General features: G+C 44.2%; 2 protein-coding genes and 1 long non-coding RNA gene across 7 annotated transcripts in view; 1 reads left to right on the top strand and 2 right to left on the bottom strand.

Moving 5' to 3' along the window:
• The window catches only part of LOC140363038 (ornithine aminotransferase, mitochondrial-like), a 30,762-nt gene extending 26,644 nt beyond the window's left edge, over positions 1-4,118 (top strand). For all 5 annotated transcript variants that reach the window (XM_072449352.1, XM_072449353.1, XM_072449356.1 and 2 more), the window contains 3 exons: positions 510-638; positions 3,027-3,285; positions 3,955-4,118. In XM_072449352.1, coding sequence (XP_072305453.1) covers positions 510-638; positions 3,027-3,285; positions 3,955-4,118 — 552 coding nt within the window. The remainder of the gene's footprint in view (positions 1-509; positions 639-3,026; positions 3,286-3,954) is intronic.
• LOC140363043 (uncharacterized) lies at positions 634-3,997 on the bottom strand. The gene is made up of 3 exons (XR_011927131.1): positions 3,908-3,997; positions 3,756-3,810; positions 634-975 (listed from the first exon to the last, which is right to left on the bottom strand). It is a non-coding gene; the product is annotated as an uncharacterized lncRNA (long non-coding RNA).
• Positions 4,119-5,342: 1,224 nt separating the features above from the next.
• lrrc47 (leucine rich repeat containing 47) lies at positions 5,343-18,333 on the bottom strand. Its single transcript, XM_072449346.1, has 10 exons — positions 18,006-18,333; positions 15,605-15,895; positions 13,545-13,629; positions 11,750-11,928; positions 8,647-8,838; positions 7,699-7,815; positions 7,365-7,480; positions 6,535-6,637; positions 6,145-6,234; positions 5,343-5,560 (listed from the first exon to the last, which is right to left on the bottom strand). The coding sequence occupies exons 1-10, from the start codon at positions 18,288-18,290 to the stop codon at positions 5,357-5,359; spliced, it is 1,662 nt and encodes a 553-aa protein (XP_072305447.1). The 5' UTR covers positions 18,291-18,333; the 3' UTR covers positions 5,343-5,356.
• Between the last annotated feature and the right edge of the window lie 1,006 nt (positions 18,334-19,339).

The raw sequence follows: 19,339 nt of genomic DNA on the forward strand, positions 1-19,339 counted from the left end.
TATATATACACATAATACACACATACACACATACATACAACAAAATAACAACAAAATAATACATTAACATAAAGTACACATAAATAACAATATGTGTGAGAACACAATTCTAACAAGGAGTGTGCGTCTTTCTTCGTCATCCTCTCTCTCTCTCACTTGGCAGCAGCAGACACAGGTATATCAGCTCACACAGAGACAGATGTGTTCTCTGTGTGTTAAGCTTCAAAATGCTGCATATTTCATTACAATCGAACTCATATTCACAGAGAAATTAGTCTAACGAAGAACTGAATTATATGAATAAAATACTAGGATTACCATTATTAATAATCATTAAAAAAATCGAATTATTCAAGTGTTCATTAATTCAATTCAATTTATTTTTGTAACGCCCAAAATCACCATCCTCCTTACAACAAACTCAGAGTTTTGCCCCTAGTTACAGAAATTTAAATATTACAAACTCTCAGCAAAGTTCTGATGGGAGCTGACCCGACTCTGTGTTGCAGGTGCTGTGGATTGCAGACGAGGTGCAGACTGGAATGGGCCGGACCGGGCGCAGACTGGCTGTGGACCATGAGAATGTGCGCCCAGACGTCCTGATCCTGGGCAAGTCCCTGTCTGGAGGAGTCTACCCTGTAAGCTTTCTCCTACTGCTATCACTATGTTGTGTAGCTGTTAGTCAGGGTTTGGATGAAAGTGTAGTTCCCGAACTTCTGGTTATGGTGACGAGCTAGACGCCGTAGCTACAGATGTTTGGTTTAAAATCACTGTTTGACCCACATAGAGGGATGAGTAAAAGGTGAAAACACAAGACAGGTAATGCTATGGGACCTAAACAATCAAAGCTGATGGTCCACAGCTCAGTGAGGCTAACATGGCTAGCGGGTGCGGCGCAGCGGACTGTGGCGCTTCCCCCGTGGCAGGACAGGGCTCTGCCGGCCCAGATGTGAGATCTCCGGGCTTCAATAGTTGCTGACAATGACAGGATGACAATAGTTGAAACATGAAATGCAGTGTGACATGGCGTCACAGAGAGAAAATGAGAGCAGTAGGAGGCGCAGCCAATTCAACCAATTTGAATGCTACATAATGGAGCTAAAAGCGGGGGATGGAAACGGAGCATGCATCGATGAAGCTGAACTGTGTATCTCAGACACTGAGGGCCGAGAGGGTGGCACCAGGGAAAACAAGAATATGAAAAGTAAAATCCTGGATTGGGAGTCCAGATAACATAGGAACAATCTCAGACTTGTAGGGGTACCGGAAGGAGAGGAGGGAGACGACATAGAAAGTTTTCTGGAGATGGTGATTCCTGAGCTCATTTCAGGCTCCCTCCCGTCACAATCGACAGAGCAAAGCAAGGCCAGCAACTGATAAACCATGAGGCCTGATACTGAGGTTTCTTAACGATTGTGTGAAGGAGCATTTTATGAGGGCTGCAAAAGGAGACCTCCAGTACAAAGGCAAGCGCGTCTTCTTTGCCCCAGATGTCCCATACAAGTTTCGTCTACAATGAACAAAGTTCCATCTGTGAGGAGCTCAGGAAGAAAAAACTGAGACATGGGTTTTCTTTCCCAGCGACTGTTGACTTACGAATGTAAAAAACAAGTGTTCAGGAGAGGTAAAGGGGCTCCTCAGGAAGATGCAAAACACAGAGAACTGAACAGCGACGAGATGGAGCCACCAGCTCCAGTATGCGAGTTCAGGTTGAACTGGTTCTCCTCCTGAGTGGCTCCAGCTCCTGTCTCTCTTGCGTCCGCCTGTCCGTCTGAGGGAGTTGGATCTCTCCTTCACTCTGGAGGGTCTAAGGACCGGGGACCCTGGGATATTTTCACTGCCATTTCGTGTTGCATCCACTCAGAGTGTAAAATGTGGGTGATTGGATTTATGGGCAAACGGAAAAATACATGTAGAGGTCCCCTGGGAGGCCTGGTGGACTGGGGAGGTGGTGCATCCAGTTCTGTGTGAGGAGCCTGGAGCGGCCCCAGAGCTTTTCAAGGAGACATTCATTAGGAATGGACTTCCCTCCTCTTTACGAAAGTGGTGAAAATGATGTGTCAACCAATCAGCTTCAGAGTTGGCTATTGTACGCCTTCTAGCAGGTGTGGCACGTGCACGTCTTTTGATTGGATTACCAATATTGAGAGGCGGGTCCTAAGGGCAGGTCTATGCAGAACCTCTATGCAGAACGTGGAAACTGAATTTGATAATCAAATTAATTCACGTACTACTAAGCTGTTTTTTCAAGTCCGACGCTAAGTATCCGAATAACTGGTGGCTGCCCACGAGTCCGAAGGTTTATTAGTCCGAAGGTTCACCGGTCCGAAATTTCACAGAAATTTTAAAAATTTCACTTTTTATGATTAAACTCACTTATTTTTTACAACCGACTTGTTTCTATGCATAGCCTGAGCTCCTTATCATATTATTAATGAATGAATTAACTCAAATAGCCCAGCAGTTTCGGCCGCGCGCCGCGGCTCTGTAGACACTCCCGTCTTGGCGAGCTGAATTTCCTTTTTGACTACCAATCCTACGGTGATCGGATCACGCGTTTCTATATATACATATATCATTTCTATACATATGATAAAATGAAGGCATAGAACGGAGGATTCTGTTCACGCATTTTTCTTATGATCAAATGAAGGCATAAAGCGGAGGATTCGAGATGTTCCCTTGTTATTTTTACATACACAGTACAACTTGCGGTGCCTCCTGTAGCAGCTGGTACACAACGTTGTGACGAGCTCCAGTGCGTGTCTTCGCGCTTCGTGCGCATTTTACAGACTGACTACATCCCGATGCCGTCTGCACCTTCACTTTAGCCTATGAGGAACTTTCGGACTAGCGAACCTTCGGACCAGTGAACCTTCGGACTAGTGAACCATCGGTCTCGTGGGGGGTAACCGAATAACTGTTGTGTGGCAGGTGATTCCCTCAGTAACTGTTGTGTGGCAGGTGATTCCCTCAGTAACTGTTGTGTGGCAGGTGATTCCCTCAGTAACTGTTGTGTGTGGCAGGTGGCGGCGGTGCTGTGTGACGACCACATCATGTCCACCATCAGAGTGGGCCAGTACGGCTCCACATTTGGAGGAAACCCAGTGGCCTGCAGCGTGGCCATGGCCGCCCTGCAGGTGATGGAGGACGAGAAGCTGGCGGAGAACGCAGCCATCATGGGTCGACTGCTGCACAGTGGTCTGAGCAAACTTCCCAAAGATGTGGTCCAGGAAGTCAGAGGGAGGGGCTTGCTGCAGGGCCTGGTCATCAGAAAGACTAAAGGTACACTCCCTTTGCTCACGCTCTGCAGCTCATCTTAATGCTGTGCTGGGGCCCGGGACGGAGCTACACCGGGGGGTTGGAATATGGCCTCCAATAATCATGTATGATTAGTCGTTAGAGTCTGGTGAGTCTGCATGTATTTCCCGTGTTACTGTGGCTCTCTCTGGGTTCTTCCTCCCACTGTGCAAACATGTTCAGTTTGTGTCGTTAACACATATTTACATTCATTCACATGGCAAAGGAGAAGAACTTGTTTTACAAAGCAAAGCAAAGGGGAAGCAGAAGCCACTTGCTTTTATGTACATACATTAATTTTGACAAAAATGCTCTTTAGTCAGTATTCAGTCAAATTCAACTTCAATTTGAGTTGACTAAAGTCCCCGTAAACCTTGGATTGGTGTCTAGAGTCTAGATGGCTCAGGCAACCAAACATGCTTTTAATAACTTTCAATTGAATGGTATAGACTTACCACAGGTTACGCACCAGACCTGTTCCTCTGCGTTTGTACACGGCCTGCCCTGGACCTGTCAAAGTAGTGTTATTATATTACATCTTATTATATATTACATTTTTATTATTTTATGATTATATTGACAAAAAAAAGGAGTCATTAGAACGTACATGTCCTGTAAGAGTGAGCACTGACACCATTTCCTGTGCCGTTTCAGACTGGGATGCCTGGAAGGTGTGCCTGCGTCTCCGTGACAACGGACTGTTGGCCAAAAACACAAGCCACGGCTCGGTGATCCGCCTGGCCCCGCCCCTCACCATCAAAGAGCACGAGATGCAGGAGTGTGTGGACATCATCCAGAGGACCATCATGTCCTTCTGAGACTCGCTCTGCGCTCACATTCTAGTGTTTACAGAGGACCTTTTATTCTAGAGAGATCTGTATACTTATACAGGTCAAACAGATGCTTGAATATACAACAGTTTACAGTTTGTTGTTATTGACACATATGGGCACGCAGATGGTTTATCCCGAGCTCAACAGTCAACAAAGTACAACAAACAGCAGCCTTAGGTTCAGCCTGAAGCATAAAACATTACACAAGTCAAGTCAAAGCGACTGTTAGCTCTTGAACTACCGTTAGCTCCTGAACTACCGTTAGTTAGCTCCTGAACTACAGTTAGCTCCTGAACTACAGGCTGGACACTTTCATCTGGACCATAGTGTACACACAAGCCTCTGGACTGTGAGGAGTGAAGTGCAATGTTCTCAAAACCACATGTATTTGTAATGAAACCCTGTAATTGTAACTGTGTGTGACCTGATGGAAGAAAAATCATATTTAATTCATGAGTTTGACTTTCCTAGTACAGCCACCATTTAACATATTGAGGCCCCAATGTCTGATCAGTTTGACATCCATGGATCGGTTGTACTGAATATAGCTTAAAATGTATTCTCGGCTTTGAAAGAAATAACCAAACTGACACATTTTTCTGACAGTTTAAACTCAAATTTGACAAAATAATGGTGTCAGTTATTACCAATGTCAAATCATAACTAATGTGTAATTGATATAGATGTTGGCCCTTGTTGATTGCTAGGTAACAGTTGTGTTACCTCTATATCACATCTGCTGCTGGTGGAGATGGTCAAACTGGAGAAGACAGACTGTATATAATCATGTCCACTACTTTTGAGTGAAAAGTGTCGTCATAATGTCGTCATAAGCACTTTAACTTTTTCTGATGTCACGTTGACCCTTTCAAGTGGTTAACATGGATCGTTACATGTTCTGCAACCTTAAAAGACTTTTATTAAGTTGAACCAGAGTCCATTAAGGGGGCAGTTTACTTTTAATTAAACAATATAGGTGAATATATTCGAGTACAAAACGTTTATCAGTAAATGCATGTACAGGTTATATACATACCAGAGGTGTTAGTTTGTTACGGTTTGGATGTTTACATATATGACATGTCATATTTTTGTATGAAATAAACTGAAAAATGCAAACGATTGATTTTCTTTTTGTGTAAAGACTTGGACACTACCAGAGGATGGTCAGCCTGGGGCAGTGGGTCACTACCAGAGGGCAGTGAGCCCGGGACAGTGGGTCACTACCAGAGGACAGTGAGCCCGGGGCAGTGGGTCAGATCAGTCTTGGAGGGGTACACCACCTTCAGGCTGCCATCCGGGTCGACGGTGCGCACCTGCTGCACCGTCAGCTCACTGATGGAGCTGTCCGAGGAGGCGTTACAGTCTCCGTCAGACCCCGCCTCCTCTGCGTGCTCCGATGTAAACCTGTTCAGCTCGCACATTTTCTGCCAAGCAAAGTTTAGGGTTAGTGCACAGTCTCATGAAGAAGAGTTCGTTCCCTTTGGTCCTAGAATGTGTTCATGTGGTCGTTAGTGTTGAGGCTCATCACACTTTCACTGACAAGTTTGAACTGAATATCACAGCTATCAAAATAAAACCTTACATTTGTGGCATGAGAAGGTTTTAAGTGGTTTTAGATAGTAACCAAAAACAGCCAAAACAACCAAAATCAAACTCTTCCCTAGAATTCCAAACAGAGCTTTCAAGGAGCACTATGCAACATTTGTGATAGAGGTCGCCACCTGCTGGGCTCATTACATATTACATTGCCTGGAATCTTCCACAGTAAGATTATAGATTATATTAAACATATCTATCTTGCATTAAGTCTGTTACAGGTGCTTTTATTGTGTATATTTCCACCAGGAAACTAACCTTGTGCATCATTCACCAAGTTATAATACTTAGAACTATATAATATATCACATACATGCCACATAAAAATACTAAACTACAAACAAGTAAAGTCATGTTATTGACCTCTCTCAACACCTTTTCAATGAGCTTTTACCAGAAACACTGAAATTACCAGAATGAGCGCGTCCATGACGTCTTTACAGGTCTGCAGGCTCGTGCCACTGGTCACCTCCACAAACAGCTCAGAGGTCGTCTTACTGATCTGAACAGAAAAGTCATCATCTCTAAGTACAGTGTTCTTAAATAACTTACAGATGCCATCCATATTAGAGCTCAAACCAAACGTCAAACAGACAGTGAGAGTTTTGTTTTTATCTGTATCTCTACAACATCACATCTTTTGTAGCTATAGTCGATGATAAAAACATGTTTTGTGTGTGCCTTGTACTGGCACAGGAGGCTTCTTTGAACAGAAATCGAGGATTAAGGTACAATCTGCCTTCTGTGCATAGCAGTCTGCTCAAACCAGCTGTGAGGAAGATGAAGCTGGGATGTGGCTCACCTTGGTGTGCTCACTGTTGGTGATGGGGGGGAAGGACACGACCCTCCCGTCTGCGTCCGTCAGACAGGGGTACAGAGGCTGCCCGTCCAGGAGCTGCAGGTACCTGACACACAAACTGCACTGAACCAGGGAGAACGCACAAGTCACACTGCACCCAAACTGACCCTAAAGGCCCCACATGACGGCACAATGTGAACTATTTAACTAGGACTATTTACTACTATTTATAATATATTTAGCCACAACGTGTTCAATTAATGTTTGAGATGTTAAGATACATTTGGAAAGGATAGTTTTAACCACCAATGCCATCCAACTAAAACATCTGTTGACATAAAAAGCTGGAACTGCTGTGTCTTGTTTTTTATAGTATCATTTCATGGTCAGAACAATAGGGTAAAACGAGCCATAATGAAGTTAGCAGCTAAACAAAAGCAGAGTCCTTTCAGCTTGGGACTCCTCCTCTTTGGGGTGGGACTAATCAGTGCTGTTGAGATCCTCGTTTCTCTGGCAGGTACCTCAGATTGAAAATGACTTCCGGATGGCAGGCGAAACGTCTCAATTTCGAAATATCAGTCTGGAGTATTTGAAATGCCAAGATATATTGTATGTATAGGATCACAATGTCACTCAACATAAATGTGCCAAAACAAGAAGTGCTCTGTGTCGTATTTGTCACCAACAGAACAATAGGGTAAGAACGCCCATAATCAGGCCAACAGCTTTTCGCTAATATCAAAAAAGAACCATTTGGTATTTATTTTCTTGTAGACAATATTTTACTACTGCCCTGACCAACACTGCCCTCTTGTTCTCAGAGCCAAACGCACTTGTGGAGCCCAGTGACGTTCTGCCGTTTCTTGTGCTTCCTCAGCTCCTCCGCCTCCAGGTGCAGGAGTCTGATCAGCTCCACAGCCGTCATCTCCTTCCGCCCCAGCGCCGTGATCTGAAACGAGCACGCAGAGAGCGTCCTATGAAGGCTAAAGCATTTCGAATATGTCCCAGATCAGCTGAATGATTTAAAGACATTATCGAGTGTTACTGCCATTTCAAAATCATTTAGCCCTCATTTTGATGCACTACTTTTTTTGTGATCATCCTTAAATAAATGAATGTATAATCATGTGTAAATGGTGGTGAACACAACGAGTGGTGAGGCTGTACCTTCAGCTGAGAGGGGGGTTTGACTCCGTAAGTCAGTGGGCCCTTGAGCAGGCGCACGTCGTGGGTGGCGATGGTCGCAGTGGTTCTTTTCCCACATAAATCTTCATGGAGCTTAGTCTACAAATGTCCAAAGCACAAGTTATTATTCTAAATGTATTTGAACATGAGGGCAGCAGAAATGTCCCACGCTGGACACAGGACATATTATAACACTGCCCTGTCTCTCAAACACGTCACAGAATAAACACAGGGCTAAACCCAGTCTAAACCCGGTCTAAACAAGGTCTAAACAAGGTCTAAACCCGGTCTAAAAGTGGACTGCATTTGGCCACAGTAAGTGCAGCTTTTATAATACACTTTCTAGAGAGGCAAACTAAACTCAGATTTAACTAATTCCTACTGCTCACACACTACTGCACACACACTACTGCACACACACTACTGCACACACACTACTGCTCACACACTACTGCTCACACACTACTGCTCACACACTACTGCACACACACTACTGCACACACACTACTGCTCACACACTACTGCACACACACTACTGCACAAACACTACTGCTCACACACTACTGCACACACACTACTGCACACACACTACTGCACACACACTACTGCACACACACTACTGCACACACACTACTGCACACACACTACTGCTCACACACTACTGCACACACACTACTGCACACACACTACTGCACACACACTACTGCACACACACTACTGCACACACACTACTGCACACACACTACTGCACACACACTACTGCACACACACTACTGCACACACACTACTGCACACACACTACTGCACACACACTACTGCACACACACTACTGCTCACACACTACTGCACACACACTGCTCCAAGTGACTGACAAAGGTGATGTAACCAATCACAGTGAAGTGGTTCTGATAAATGCTTCTGCTTCTGTACCTGGGCCACCAGAAACCTCTTGAGGGCGTTCCCAGGCCTGAGCACGAGCCCCTGGACCAGGCAGCACACCAGGTAAGGCCGCACCCCCTTCACCTCCGGGCTCACGGTCACAGTGAGAGCCGGAGGGGCCGAGGACACGTGCAGCACCCGCACCAGCAGGGCCAGGTCCTCCAGGGGGTCCTGCTCCTCCGGCTGCACAGCACAGGCAAAATACTGTATTATACAAGAGAACTAAGTACACTCAGGAGGGAGAACCAAGTACACTCAGGAGGGAGAACCAAGTACACTCAGGAGGGAGAACCAAGTACACTCAGGAGGGAGAACCAAGTACACTCAGGAGGGAGAACCAAGTACACTCAGGAGGGAGAACCAAGTACACTCAGGAGGGAGAACCAAGTACACTCAGGAGGGAGAACCAAGTACACTCAGGAGGGAGAACCAAGTACACTCAGGAGGGAGAACCAAGTACACTCAGGAGGGAGAACCAAGTACACTGAGGAGGGAGAACTAAGTACACTGAGGAGGGAGAACTAAGTACACTGAGGAGGGAGAACCAAGTACACTCAGGAGGGAGAACCAAGTACACTGAGGAGGGAGAACCAAGTACACTGAGGAGGGAGAACTAAGTACACTGAGGAGGGAGAACTTTGTACTTTGATTGATTAATTATTAATCACAAAAATTAATCAAGGAATTAAAAGTTATTTTTATTTCAATAACAAGTTTTGTTTACGGCTGAACAAGTTTTAGAATAGTGATTTGCAGATTTGCAGTTTACACAAGTTTTTATATAAAACATTTATGTAAACTGCACATATTTGGGACATATAAATCAGCTTGCTTCATTTTGTGACACATTAGATACAAAAACATTTAGAGAGGATTTTGGATCTGATTTTGGGATTGTTTAGTATTTGAGGAAAGTAGATTTGAAAAATTGCCGTAAAAAATGAGGTTTAGAATTAAATATGAATTAATCCTTCTGTAAAGACACAAGCAGCATTGAACGACTCTCTCCAAGGACGGCGCTGACCTCAGTCTGTGGAAGGACTTTGCACTTTGTGGTTGTGGAAACACCAGGCAACCAATGACACGGTCCCATTGACTGTTTGGATTATTATATTAAACTCTGTTCAAATAAAACAACATGACTCCAGGGACGCCAAGATTAACCTGGATTTAAATTACCGCAATTATTTTTGGTGTTGTTTTTGGAACCTGCAGTCGACCGCAGTGTGTGTGTGTGTGTGTTCCTGTGTGTGTGTGTTCCTATATGTGTGTGTGTGTGTGTGTGTGAGTGTTCCTGTGTGTGTGTGTGTGTGTGTGTGTTCCTGTGTGTGTGTGTGTTCCTATATGTGTGTGTGTGTGTGTGTTCCTATATGTGTGTGTGTGTGTGTGTGTGTAAGTGTGTGTTCCATTGTGTGTGTATGTGTGTATGTGTATGTATCAGTGGCGGGCCGTGGGTCTGGGGCTTGGGCCTTCAATGAGGTCATACACAGTCCCACCCGAATGAATCCACCTCTTATTACCATCATTATGCCATGGCTCTAGACACTATACATTTAGACAGAAACGCAGTTTGAACAGGCGTTGCCTCACCTTCTCTGTGCCGATGTCCGTGTGTTCTCCGCTCCGCTCTCCGCACGTTGTCCGCTCGTTGTCCACATCGTTCTCCGTGCGTTCTTAACGCGGGTGTCCGCTCCGTGCGTTCTTAATGCGGGTGTCCGCTCCGTGCGTTCTTGCTCCTTGCGTTCTTAACGCGGGTGTCCGCTCCATGCGTCCGCTCCGTGCGTTCTTAACGCGGGTGTCCGCTCCGTGCGTTCGCCCCATGCGTTCTTAACACGGGTGTCCGCTCCGTGCGTTCTTGCTCCTTGCGTTCTTAACACGGGTGTCCGCTCCGTGCGTCCGCTCCGTGCGTTCTTAACGCGGGTGTCCGCTCCGTGCGTTCTTGCTCCTTGCGTTCTTAACACGGGTGTCCGCTCCGTGCGTTCTTACCGCTCCGTGCGTTCTTACCGCTCCGTGCGTTCTTACCGCTCCGTGCGTTCTGTCCGCTCCGTGCGTTCTGTCCGCTCCGTGCGTTCTGTCCGCTCCGTGCGTTCTGTCCGCTCCGTGCGTTCTGTCCGCTCTGTGGGTTCTTAACGCGGGTGTCCGACCCGTGCGTTCTGTCCGCTCCGTGCGTTCTTCACACCGGTGTCCGTGCATTTTCCAGCAAATGTCCGCGCGTTCTCCACGCCGTTCTCCGCTCGTTGTCAACGCAATTAACGAGTTTTCACCGCGCCATGTCCAAACTTTGAAAGTGGGAACAAACCCGCCTGTAACAGCGTCGGCGTTGGACAACCTCTCCTTACAATGTCTATCTTTTCTTGAAAAGTTCGTCTTGAGAAAGGCATTATAATTATATCCTCGACCAAATTGATATATTATCCTCCATCCGCCGTTGTAGGTTGAAAAAACAGCTTAGTAGTACAGGATTAATGTGTCTGTCACATCCAGTTTCCTCATTCAGTTTCTGAGGTTCTGCATAGCCCTGCCCATAGGACCTGCTTCTTAATATTGGTGATCCAATCAAAAGACGTGCACGTGATGCACCTGTTAGATGGCTCCTGAGCAACAGCAGCAGACGTACAAGAGCCAACTCTGAAGCTGATTGGTTGACACATCATTTTCATTTCCATTCACTTTAAGCTACAAGCACCAGCTCTGTTGAGGTCTGAAGGCCTCAGCAGATTTTAGACCCCTGGCAACACATGATGGCTGAATATGATTGGATAAAAGCTCTAACATAAGACCAGCCCTCCAAATCTCAACCTGGGGCAGAAGCAGTAGAACCAAGAGGAAAGCCATGAAATGAAGAGTATAACTCTTACTTTGGGGAATAATGTAATAAAAATTTGTGAGAAAATATATATATTTTTTAATCATATTCTGATTATGTTTAGGCTAGCAAAGAAGGCCTTGCTTGCCCTGACGGCCCACAACTGGTGTGTATATGTGTGTGTATGTGTATGTATGTATGGTATACATTTGTAAATGTGGAGTCAGGAGTATTACATTTGAGAGAGACTGAGCGCTGAACTCATCTGGCAGAGTAAATCTGTTTTACCTCTGGTGCTCTGCCTTTCTTCTTACTCAAGGGGCCTTTCTTGTTCTTGTCTGCGTTGCGGGGCCCGTCGCTGCCCCCCTCTGGCCCTGCACGGCCCTTCCCTCTCAAGTACTCCAGAACAGACCTTGTCTGACAGCCGTTCACCATCTTCTCCAGGCGCCGGTCCCGCAGCTTGTTACCTAGAAAGGAAACATTGGAAATCATTGTTCTTTGAACACTACAATTGACATCATGTTTTATGGAATACAATTGGGAAATCCCTTTTCAGGTCATGGTTTAGAACAAGTCCTTTTCAGGTCATGGTTTAGAACAAGTCCTTTTCAGGTCATGGTTTAGAACAAGTCCTTTTCAGGTCATGGTTTAGAACAAGTCCTTTTCAGGTCATGGTTTAGAACAAGCCCTTTACAGGTCATGGTTTAGAACGTGTCCTTTTCAGGTCATGGTTTAGAACAAGTCCTTTTCAGGTCATGGTTTAGAACAAGTCCTTTTCAGGTCATGGTTTAGAACAAGCCCTTTTCAGGTCATGGTTTAGAACAAGTCCTTTTCAGGTCATGGTTTAGAACAAGTCCTTTTCAGGTCAAGGTTTAGAACAAGTCATTTACAGGTCATGGTTTAGAACAAGTCCTTTTCAGGTCATGGTTTAGAACAAGTCCTTTTCAGGTCATGGTTTAGAACAAGTCCTTTACAGGTCATGGTTTAGAACAAGTCCTTTACAGGTCATGGTTTAGAACAAGTCCTTTACAGGTCATGGTTTAGAACAAGCCCTTTTCAGGTCATGGTTTAGAACAAGTCCTTTTCAGGTCATGGTTTAGAACAAGTCCTTTTCAGGTCATGGTTTAGAACAAGCCCTTTTCAGGTCATGGTTTAGAACAAGTCCTTTACAGGTCATGGTTTAGAACAAGCCCTTTTCAGGTCATGGTTTAGAACAAGTCCTTTTCAGGTCATGGTTTAGAACAAGTCCTTTTCAGGTCATGGTTTAGAACAAGTCCTTTACAGGTCATGGTTTAGAACAAGTCCTTTACAGGTCATGGTTTAGAACAAGTCCTTTTCAGGTCATGGTTTAGAACAAGTCCTTTTCAGGTCATGGTTTAGAACAAGCCCTTTACAGGTCATGGTTTAGAACAAGTCCTTTTCAGGTCATGGTTTAGAACAAGTCCTTTTCAGGTCATGGTTTAGAACAAGCCCTTTTCAGGTCATGGTTTAGAACAAGTCCTTTTCAGGTCATGGTTTAGAACAAGCCCTTTACAGGTCATGGTTTAGAACAAGCTCTTTTCAGGTCATGGTTTAGAACAAGCTCTTTTCAGGTCATGGTTTAGAACAAGTCCTTTTCAGGTCATGGTTTAGAACAAGCCCTTTTCAGGTCATGGTTTAGAACAAGTCCTTTTCAGGTCATGGTTTAGAACAAGCCCTTTTCAGGTCATGGTTTAGAACAAGTCCTTTACAGGTCATGGTTTAGAACAAGTCCTTTACAGGTCATGGTTTAGAGCAAGCCCTTTACAGGTCATGGTTTAGAACAAGTCCTTTACAGGTCATGGTTTAGAACAAGTCCTTTACAGGTCATGGTTTAGAACAAGCCCTTCTCAGGTCATGGTTTAGAACAAGTCCTTTACAGGTCATGGTTTAGAACAAGCCCTTTACAGGTCATGGTTTAGAACGTGTCCTTTTCAGGTCATGGTTTAGAACAAGCCCTTTACAGGTCATGGTTTAGAACGTGTCCTTTTCAGGTCATGGTTTAGAACAAGCCCTTTTCAGGTCATGGTTTAGAACAAGTCCTTTTCAGGTCATGGTTTAGAACCTTTAAAGTTGATTTCTTTGAGTTTGGAGCAGTCACTCAGAGCTGGAGGGATTTCACTCAGCTTGTTGTTGGACAGGTCCAAGATCTGTGGAGAGATACTCAGATTATTTTAAGAAATTCACAAGTTTAAAGCATTCATTTTTATGCAACATAGAGTATATTTTTCCAAATCAAAAGGTACCGCATAATATATATTTTAGTTTTAAATTAAGATAAGATATTCCTTTATTGTCCCACATGGGGAAATTTCATTGATGCAACGCAGGTAGATACAGAAGAAAAGAACAGATAACTTATAAGAAGTTTGAAAAACACTTTCAGTAGAAGATCTCCTATAAACAAAAACTCCCATAGACAAAACCTCCCATTACGCAACAAGGGATGGAGGGGGAAAATAATAAAGATAAAAATAAATTGTTGAAACCTATGGATTGCTGTATTATAATATATATTATAATAGAATATTAGTCCATGTCATAGAGAATATCTTTGAATCATAATAATAATGTGCTTTACGGTCATTGTTTAGTCACTCTACACTCAATGGTGGTAATCTACTGTTGTAGCCACAGCCGCCCTGGGGAAGACTGAGGAGAGGCTGGACCATCATCAGCCCCTCACACATGTGGGCGATTGTCTTGCCTAAGGACACAAAGACAGCACTTGCTGCAGAGACACATCCAGTTTGTGTTCAGGTCATGGCTCATGCTCCAGAATCCTTGCCTGACCCACCAGCCCCGCCCACATTCTGTTTGAATGCGTCTTGATTAGCCAAAACGTGTTGGGAATGGCTGGTCAGGCAACCAGAATCCCAGTCTCTCTGAGCAGCAGAGGCTGAACTAGCACTGACTCATGATTGTGCAGGAGCTGGGCTTTAGGTTTCCTCCAATCAGAGAGAGGCTAAAGCACAGGTTTCACACAGGGCTCGTCAGGCTTTCTGATTGGACACGGGGTGTGTTTACACTTGCTTTTATGTCGTCCTAAATTAAGTCAATTTTCGTCCTGATTTGGACTTGTGTTGGTCCTGATATAGTCCTGGTTTAGTTCTGGAATAGTCCAGGTTTAGTCTCAGTTGTGATGAGGTAAATGTGCACGTTTAAACGCACCCTAAATCAGGAGTGTGATCAGTAAAAGTTATATTTGATTTGAACATGTTTACCTTGTGTCTGGGGACACAGAGGGTGTTTATGACATTTAAAATTAAACTTTTGCGTACGGTTCTTTTGAGATGCTATTCAACTTTTATATTCACATATATAACCACTTAATGTCATATCTTAAATAACAGCATCAGGAGAGATTACACCGCTTGTCATGTGAGAAACTGGCAGTACTCAGTACTCTGCAGGAATAAACGTATGACCGTTTGGTGGCATCTGCCTCGTGCTCGGGTTCTGGCCTCGAGACAGACTCACTGTGTCCATCAGGAGGTGTCGTCTGTGGAAGTGAAATGATGGCGCCTGGCTTCTGCCAGTCTGCCACAGGGCAGCTGTGGCTACAGAAGTAGTTTACAACGACCAGGTTTTGAGTGGAATAAAGACTATAGTGTAGCTTTGAGGGGCCTGTAAGGTGATTAAGTCAATTATTACCACTAATACTACTGATACTAAAACTTCAAACTCAATTTCAATACATAGGAATACACTTGATTCTCGATACCAATTTTGATACCACAATAATGAATAATAATAATAAAGCTCTTTTTTTAGGTCAACGTTTCAAACAACAGACTGACATTATCAAAACTACATAATAGTAATGTATGTATTAACCCTTGTGGTATTATAATAGTTCTGCTTAAGCTCAGTATTATTCTAAAGCTTTCCAGGAAAGGCCAGATGTTTCTAGTTAAAGGGATCTTTAGTCTTGATACTAGCTACTCAAATTAGCATCTCATTTTGATTCTAATTTTAGTATCGCTAAGGATCTGATTTTCAATACTTTTGACAACTTTACTCCAAGTACTACTACTGCATCGATGTTCACAGTGCTAAGTTAAACCTGTGTTTGGTGTATTTAACTAGACAGTTCCCAGAATCAGCCCAGCCCCAGGACCAGACCTTGAGTGCGGGCAGCCTGTGCACGTGGGCGCTCAGCTCCTGGATCAGGTTGTCTGAGGCCAGCACAGTACTGAGCAGCTCCAGGCGCTCAGAGCAGAGGTCAGAGGGCAAGCTGCTCAGGCGGTTCTTGGACACGTTGAGGGTGGACAGTTTGGGACACTGGCTCAGTCCCTCAGGCAGAGTCACCAGGCTGTTACAGCTCAGGTTCAGGGTGGTCAGCTCCTTCAGCCCGCTCACACCCTCTGGTAAGGTCTCCAGAGCGTTCACAGACAGGTCCAGGACCTTCAGCGCCTGCGGACAGAGTCAGAGAGGAACAGTGGTACAAGAAAGGTTTTTTTACACCAAGTGTCAGGAAATTCTCTGACCTAACCGCCGGCCTATCCACCTGCCTATCCACCTGCCTAACCACCGGCCTAACCACCGGCCTAACCACCTGTCTAACCACCTGCCTAACCACCGGCCTAACCACCGGCCTAACCACCGGCCTAACCACCGGCCTAACCACCGGCCTAACCACCTGCCTAACCACAGGCCTAACCACAGGCCTAACCACCTGCCTAACCACCGGCCTAACCACCTGCCTAACCACCGGCCTAACCGCCGGCCTAACCGCCTGCCTAACCGCCGGCCTATCCACCTGCCTAACCACCTGCCTAACCACCGGCCTAACCACCGGCCTAACCACCGGCCTAACCACCTGCCTAACCACCTGCCTAACCACCTGCCTAACAATAATTAAGTCTGTTAATATCGAAAGCCATTTTAATTGTTTTAAAAAAATATAATCAATTTAAAAAAATAATACACACATTAATCGGGGATGGATTATTCTTATTCCAAAGAATACATTTTCTTGTTTTATCGCAGCCTAAACCAGGACTGAAAACAAATAAATCAAGACTAAAGGAGCAAGTAAGGACAAAGCAAGCCAGAACCAGCAGAAAACCACAACATTTTTACACCGTTTTGCCTGGAGTAAGACACATGAATGTAAATATGTAGTGAACATATTTTATTTTATAAGATTAATGTAAATGATTTAGCTTTTACAAATAATGTGGCTGTTAAAAGACCAATTTATAGTATTATATTCTTACTGTAATACTAACTTTAGTCAAAATAGTTTTGATCACTTTATTTCTTCTTCAGGTTGGCTACAGTGCGCCCTGACAAGCGCTCGCGTACCTCAGGTTGGGAAACACAGCCATAACTAAAGCCGGTCTAAACTGAAGCCGGTCTAAACTAAAGCCGGTCTAAACTAAAGCCGGTCTAAACTAAAGCCGGTCTAAACTAAAGCCGGTCTAAACTAAAGCCGGTCTAAACTAAAGCCGGTCTAAACTAAAGCCAGTCTAAACTAAAGCCAGTCTAAACTAAAGCCAGTCTAAACTAAAGCCAGTCTAAACTAAAGCCAGTCTAAACTGTAGGTGTACGTTAGCGTTAAAACTGGACTAAGTGCAATCTTAACCAGGACTTCAGAGGGACTTAAAGCCCCAGTGTGGATTCTCCCCCAAGAAAACATATTTGTTCATGTTGGATGGCTTTATTTACATTTAAAAACAAGCATCCGGACAGTGAGCCAGCTCGCCTCTCCACAGACCTGACTCATACCTGTCCTGGAGAGTTCAATTCCACAGTTTTTCATAAAAAAAATACATTAAAAACAAAAAAAAACTCAACGGACAATTTTTTAGTTTTTACCTTTGTATTTACCTTTGTACTCATACTGTGACTTTCCACCTGAAACACTGTTGCTTTAAGAGAGGGAAATAAGCTCTTTGAAAATGTGTTTTATAATTCATAATGTGATCAAAATATATGAAACCTACTTTGACTATGATTTTTTTTTTTTGGAAGTTGGAAACCAACTATGAACCAAAAACGGTACTTAAGCAGTAGTTAAGCAGGACTTCAGAGGTAAAACGGGTCAAAACAGTACTATCTGTGCACAACAGGGTCAAAACAGGACTAACTGTGCACAACAGGGTCAAAACAGGACTAACTGTGCACAGCAGGGTCAAAACAGTACTATCTGTGCACAACAGGGTCAAAACAGGACTAACTGCACAACAGGGTCAAAACAGTACTATCTGTGCACAACAGGGTCAAAACAGGACTAACTGCACAACAGGGTCAAAACAGGACTATCTGTGCACAGCAGGGTCAAAACAGGACTATCTGTGCACAGCAGGGTCAAAACAGGACTTGGCTTCAAATGAGAACCAAAGCAGACCAGAGAGTTACATGATGATGCTGCTGATGCTGCTGAGTGGGACCATGAGCGGGACCATGAGGATGTGACCATGAGGATGGGACCATGAGGATGGGACCATGAGGATGGGACCATGAGGATGGGACCATGACTGGGACCATGACTGGGACCATAAGCGGGACCATGACTCACCTGCAGAGCGTCCAGCCGGGGCACTGAGGTCAGCCTGTTCCTGCACAGCACCAGGCTCTGGAGGTGGGTGAGCAGTCGCACGTCCTCGTGGAGCCGGGTGAGGCTGGGACACTGGGACACCTCCAGGTAGTTGAGCAGAGTGAGGCTGTACAGCGCCGAGCACAAGCCTCCAGAAGCGGACACTCTGCTGTCCACAGCCGGCCCCTGCAGCACCAGCTCACGCCGCTTTTCTGCGGACGCTCGGGTGATTTCAGGCCATTCGGGTCGGTCTTCGGCACAGTCCATGCTGCTGCTGCTGTGGGTGCTGTGTGGGTTCTGCAGAGGGTGCGCACAAGGACGACGTCACTTCCGCAAACCGGGAACGTCAACGTGATAGAAAAACGTTATTATTCTGTTAAAGGTGAATTACGTGTATCGAAAATATAGTTATATGTTGCGTTAAAATATATTATCTGGAGTGTACAGTATGTGTGTCAAATGCGATCAAAAACATTTAATAATCACATGTGGACGTGCATTTTGTCCCAGATGAGATGACGTATTGGAGCGTGTATGTTTTTTCCTATTTTTTCCTTTTCTTTTTCTTAAAGCAAATTATTAGGCAAAATGTGTATTTTTTTACTAATATATACTTTTATAATGATGTATATACTGCCCAGAACATAACTTGAATACGTTGGTTTTACGCAGGGGATCCCTTTATAAGAAAAACTAGAGATAGCCTGTGTTTTGTTGCCATGGCAATGCAAAGTCCATCATGTTGCAAGAAGAGCGTCATTCTTGTCTCTGTCAGGACATTTTACTGTTACATTCTAAATACATTATTACCCCCTCTCTTTAAAAAATATACAACAAACAAAATTCTTCCAGAGCTTTTCAAATCATTCAGATATTTGGTTTGGATTAATTATAATGTATTTTAATTTTTTAAAAATAATCAACGTATTTAAGTGAAAACTGTAATTAAAAATGTAGCTTTGTATGAGTTCCTTGTAGACTATTTTTCTTACAAAACAACTGAAGAAGATAAAGTATCATTAGCCTGCTACTACTGCATGCTAAATATTTTCTGCATAAGTGTACATTTGCAGGGCATAAGCCACTATTTCCAGTTTACTACAGTAACCTAAAGGCCATTCAAACTTGTGTAAAATATGGCCTAAAACCTCCAATAACCAAAGTTATACGCACTGATCGATAGCTGTTTGTTACTTTTTTTTTCTTTCACTTTCTTTCTGTCTTATTTTTTCTTGTCGCTTTGTACATAACATATGGATTTGATCAGTAACCGTACGTTGTGTTCCTACGTTTCGTAGACAATTGTCTGTCATGAT

Source organism: Eucyclogobius newberryi, unplaced genomic scaffold (assembly GCF_026437365.1).
Source record: "Eucyclogobius newberryi isolate DKJ021-1_F unplaced genomic scaffold, fEucNew1.0.hap1 SCAF_17, whole genome shotgun sequence".
Taxonomy (NCBI): Eukaryota; Metazoa; Chordata; class Actinopteri; order Gobiiformes; family Gobiidae; genus Eucyclogobius; species Eucyclogobius newberryi.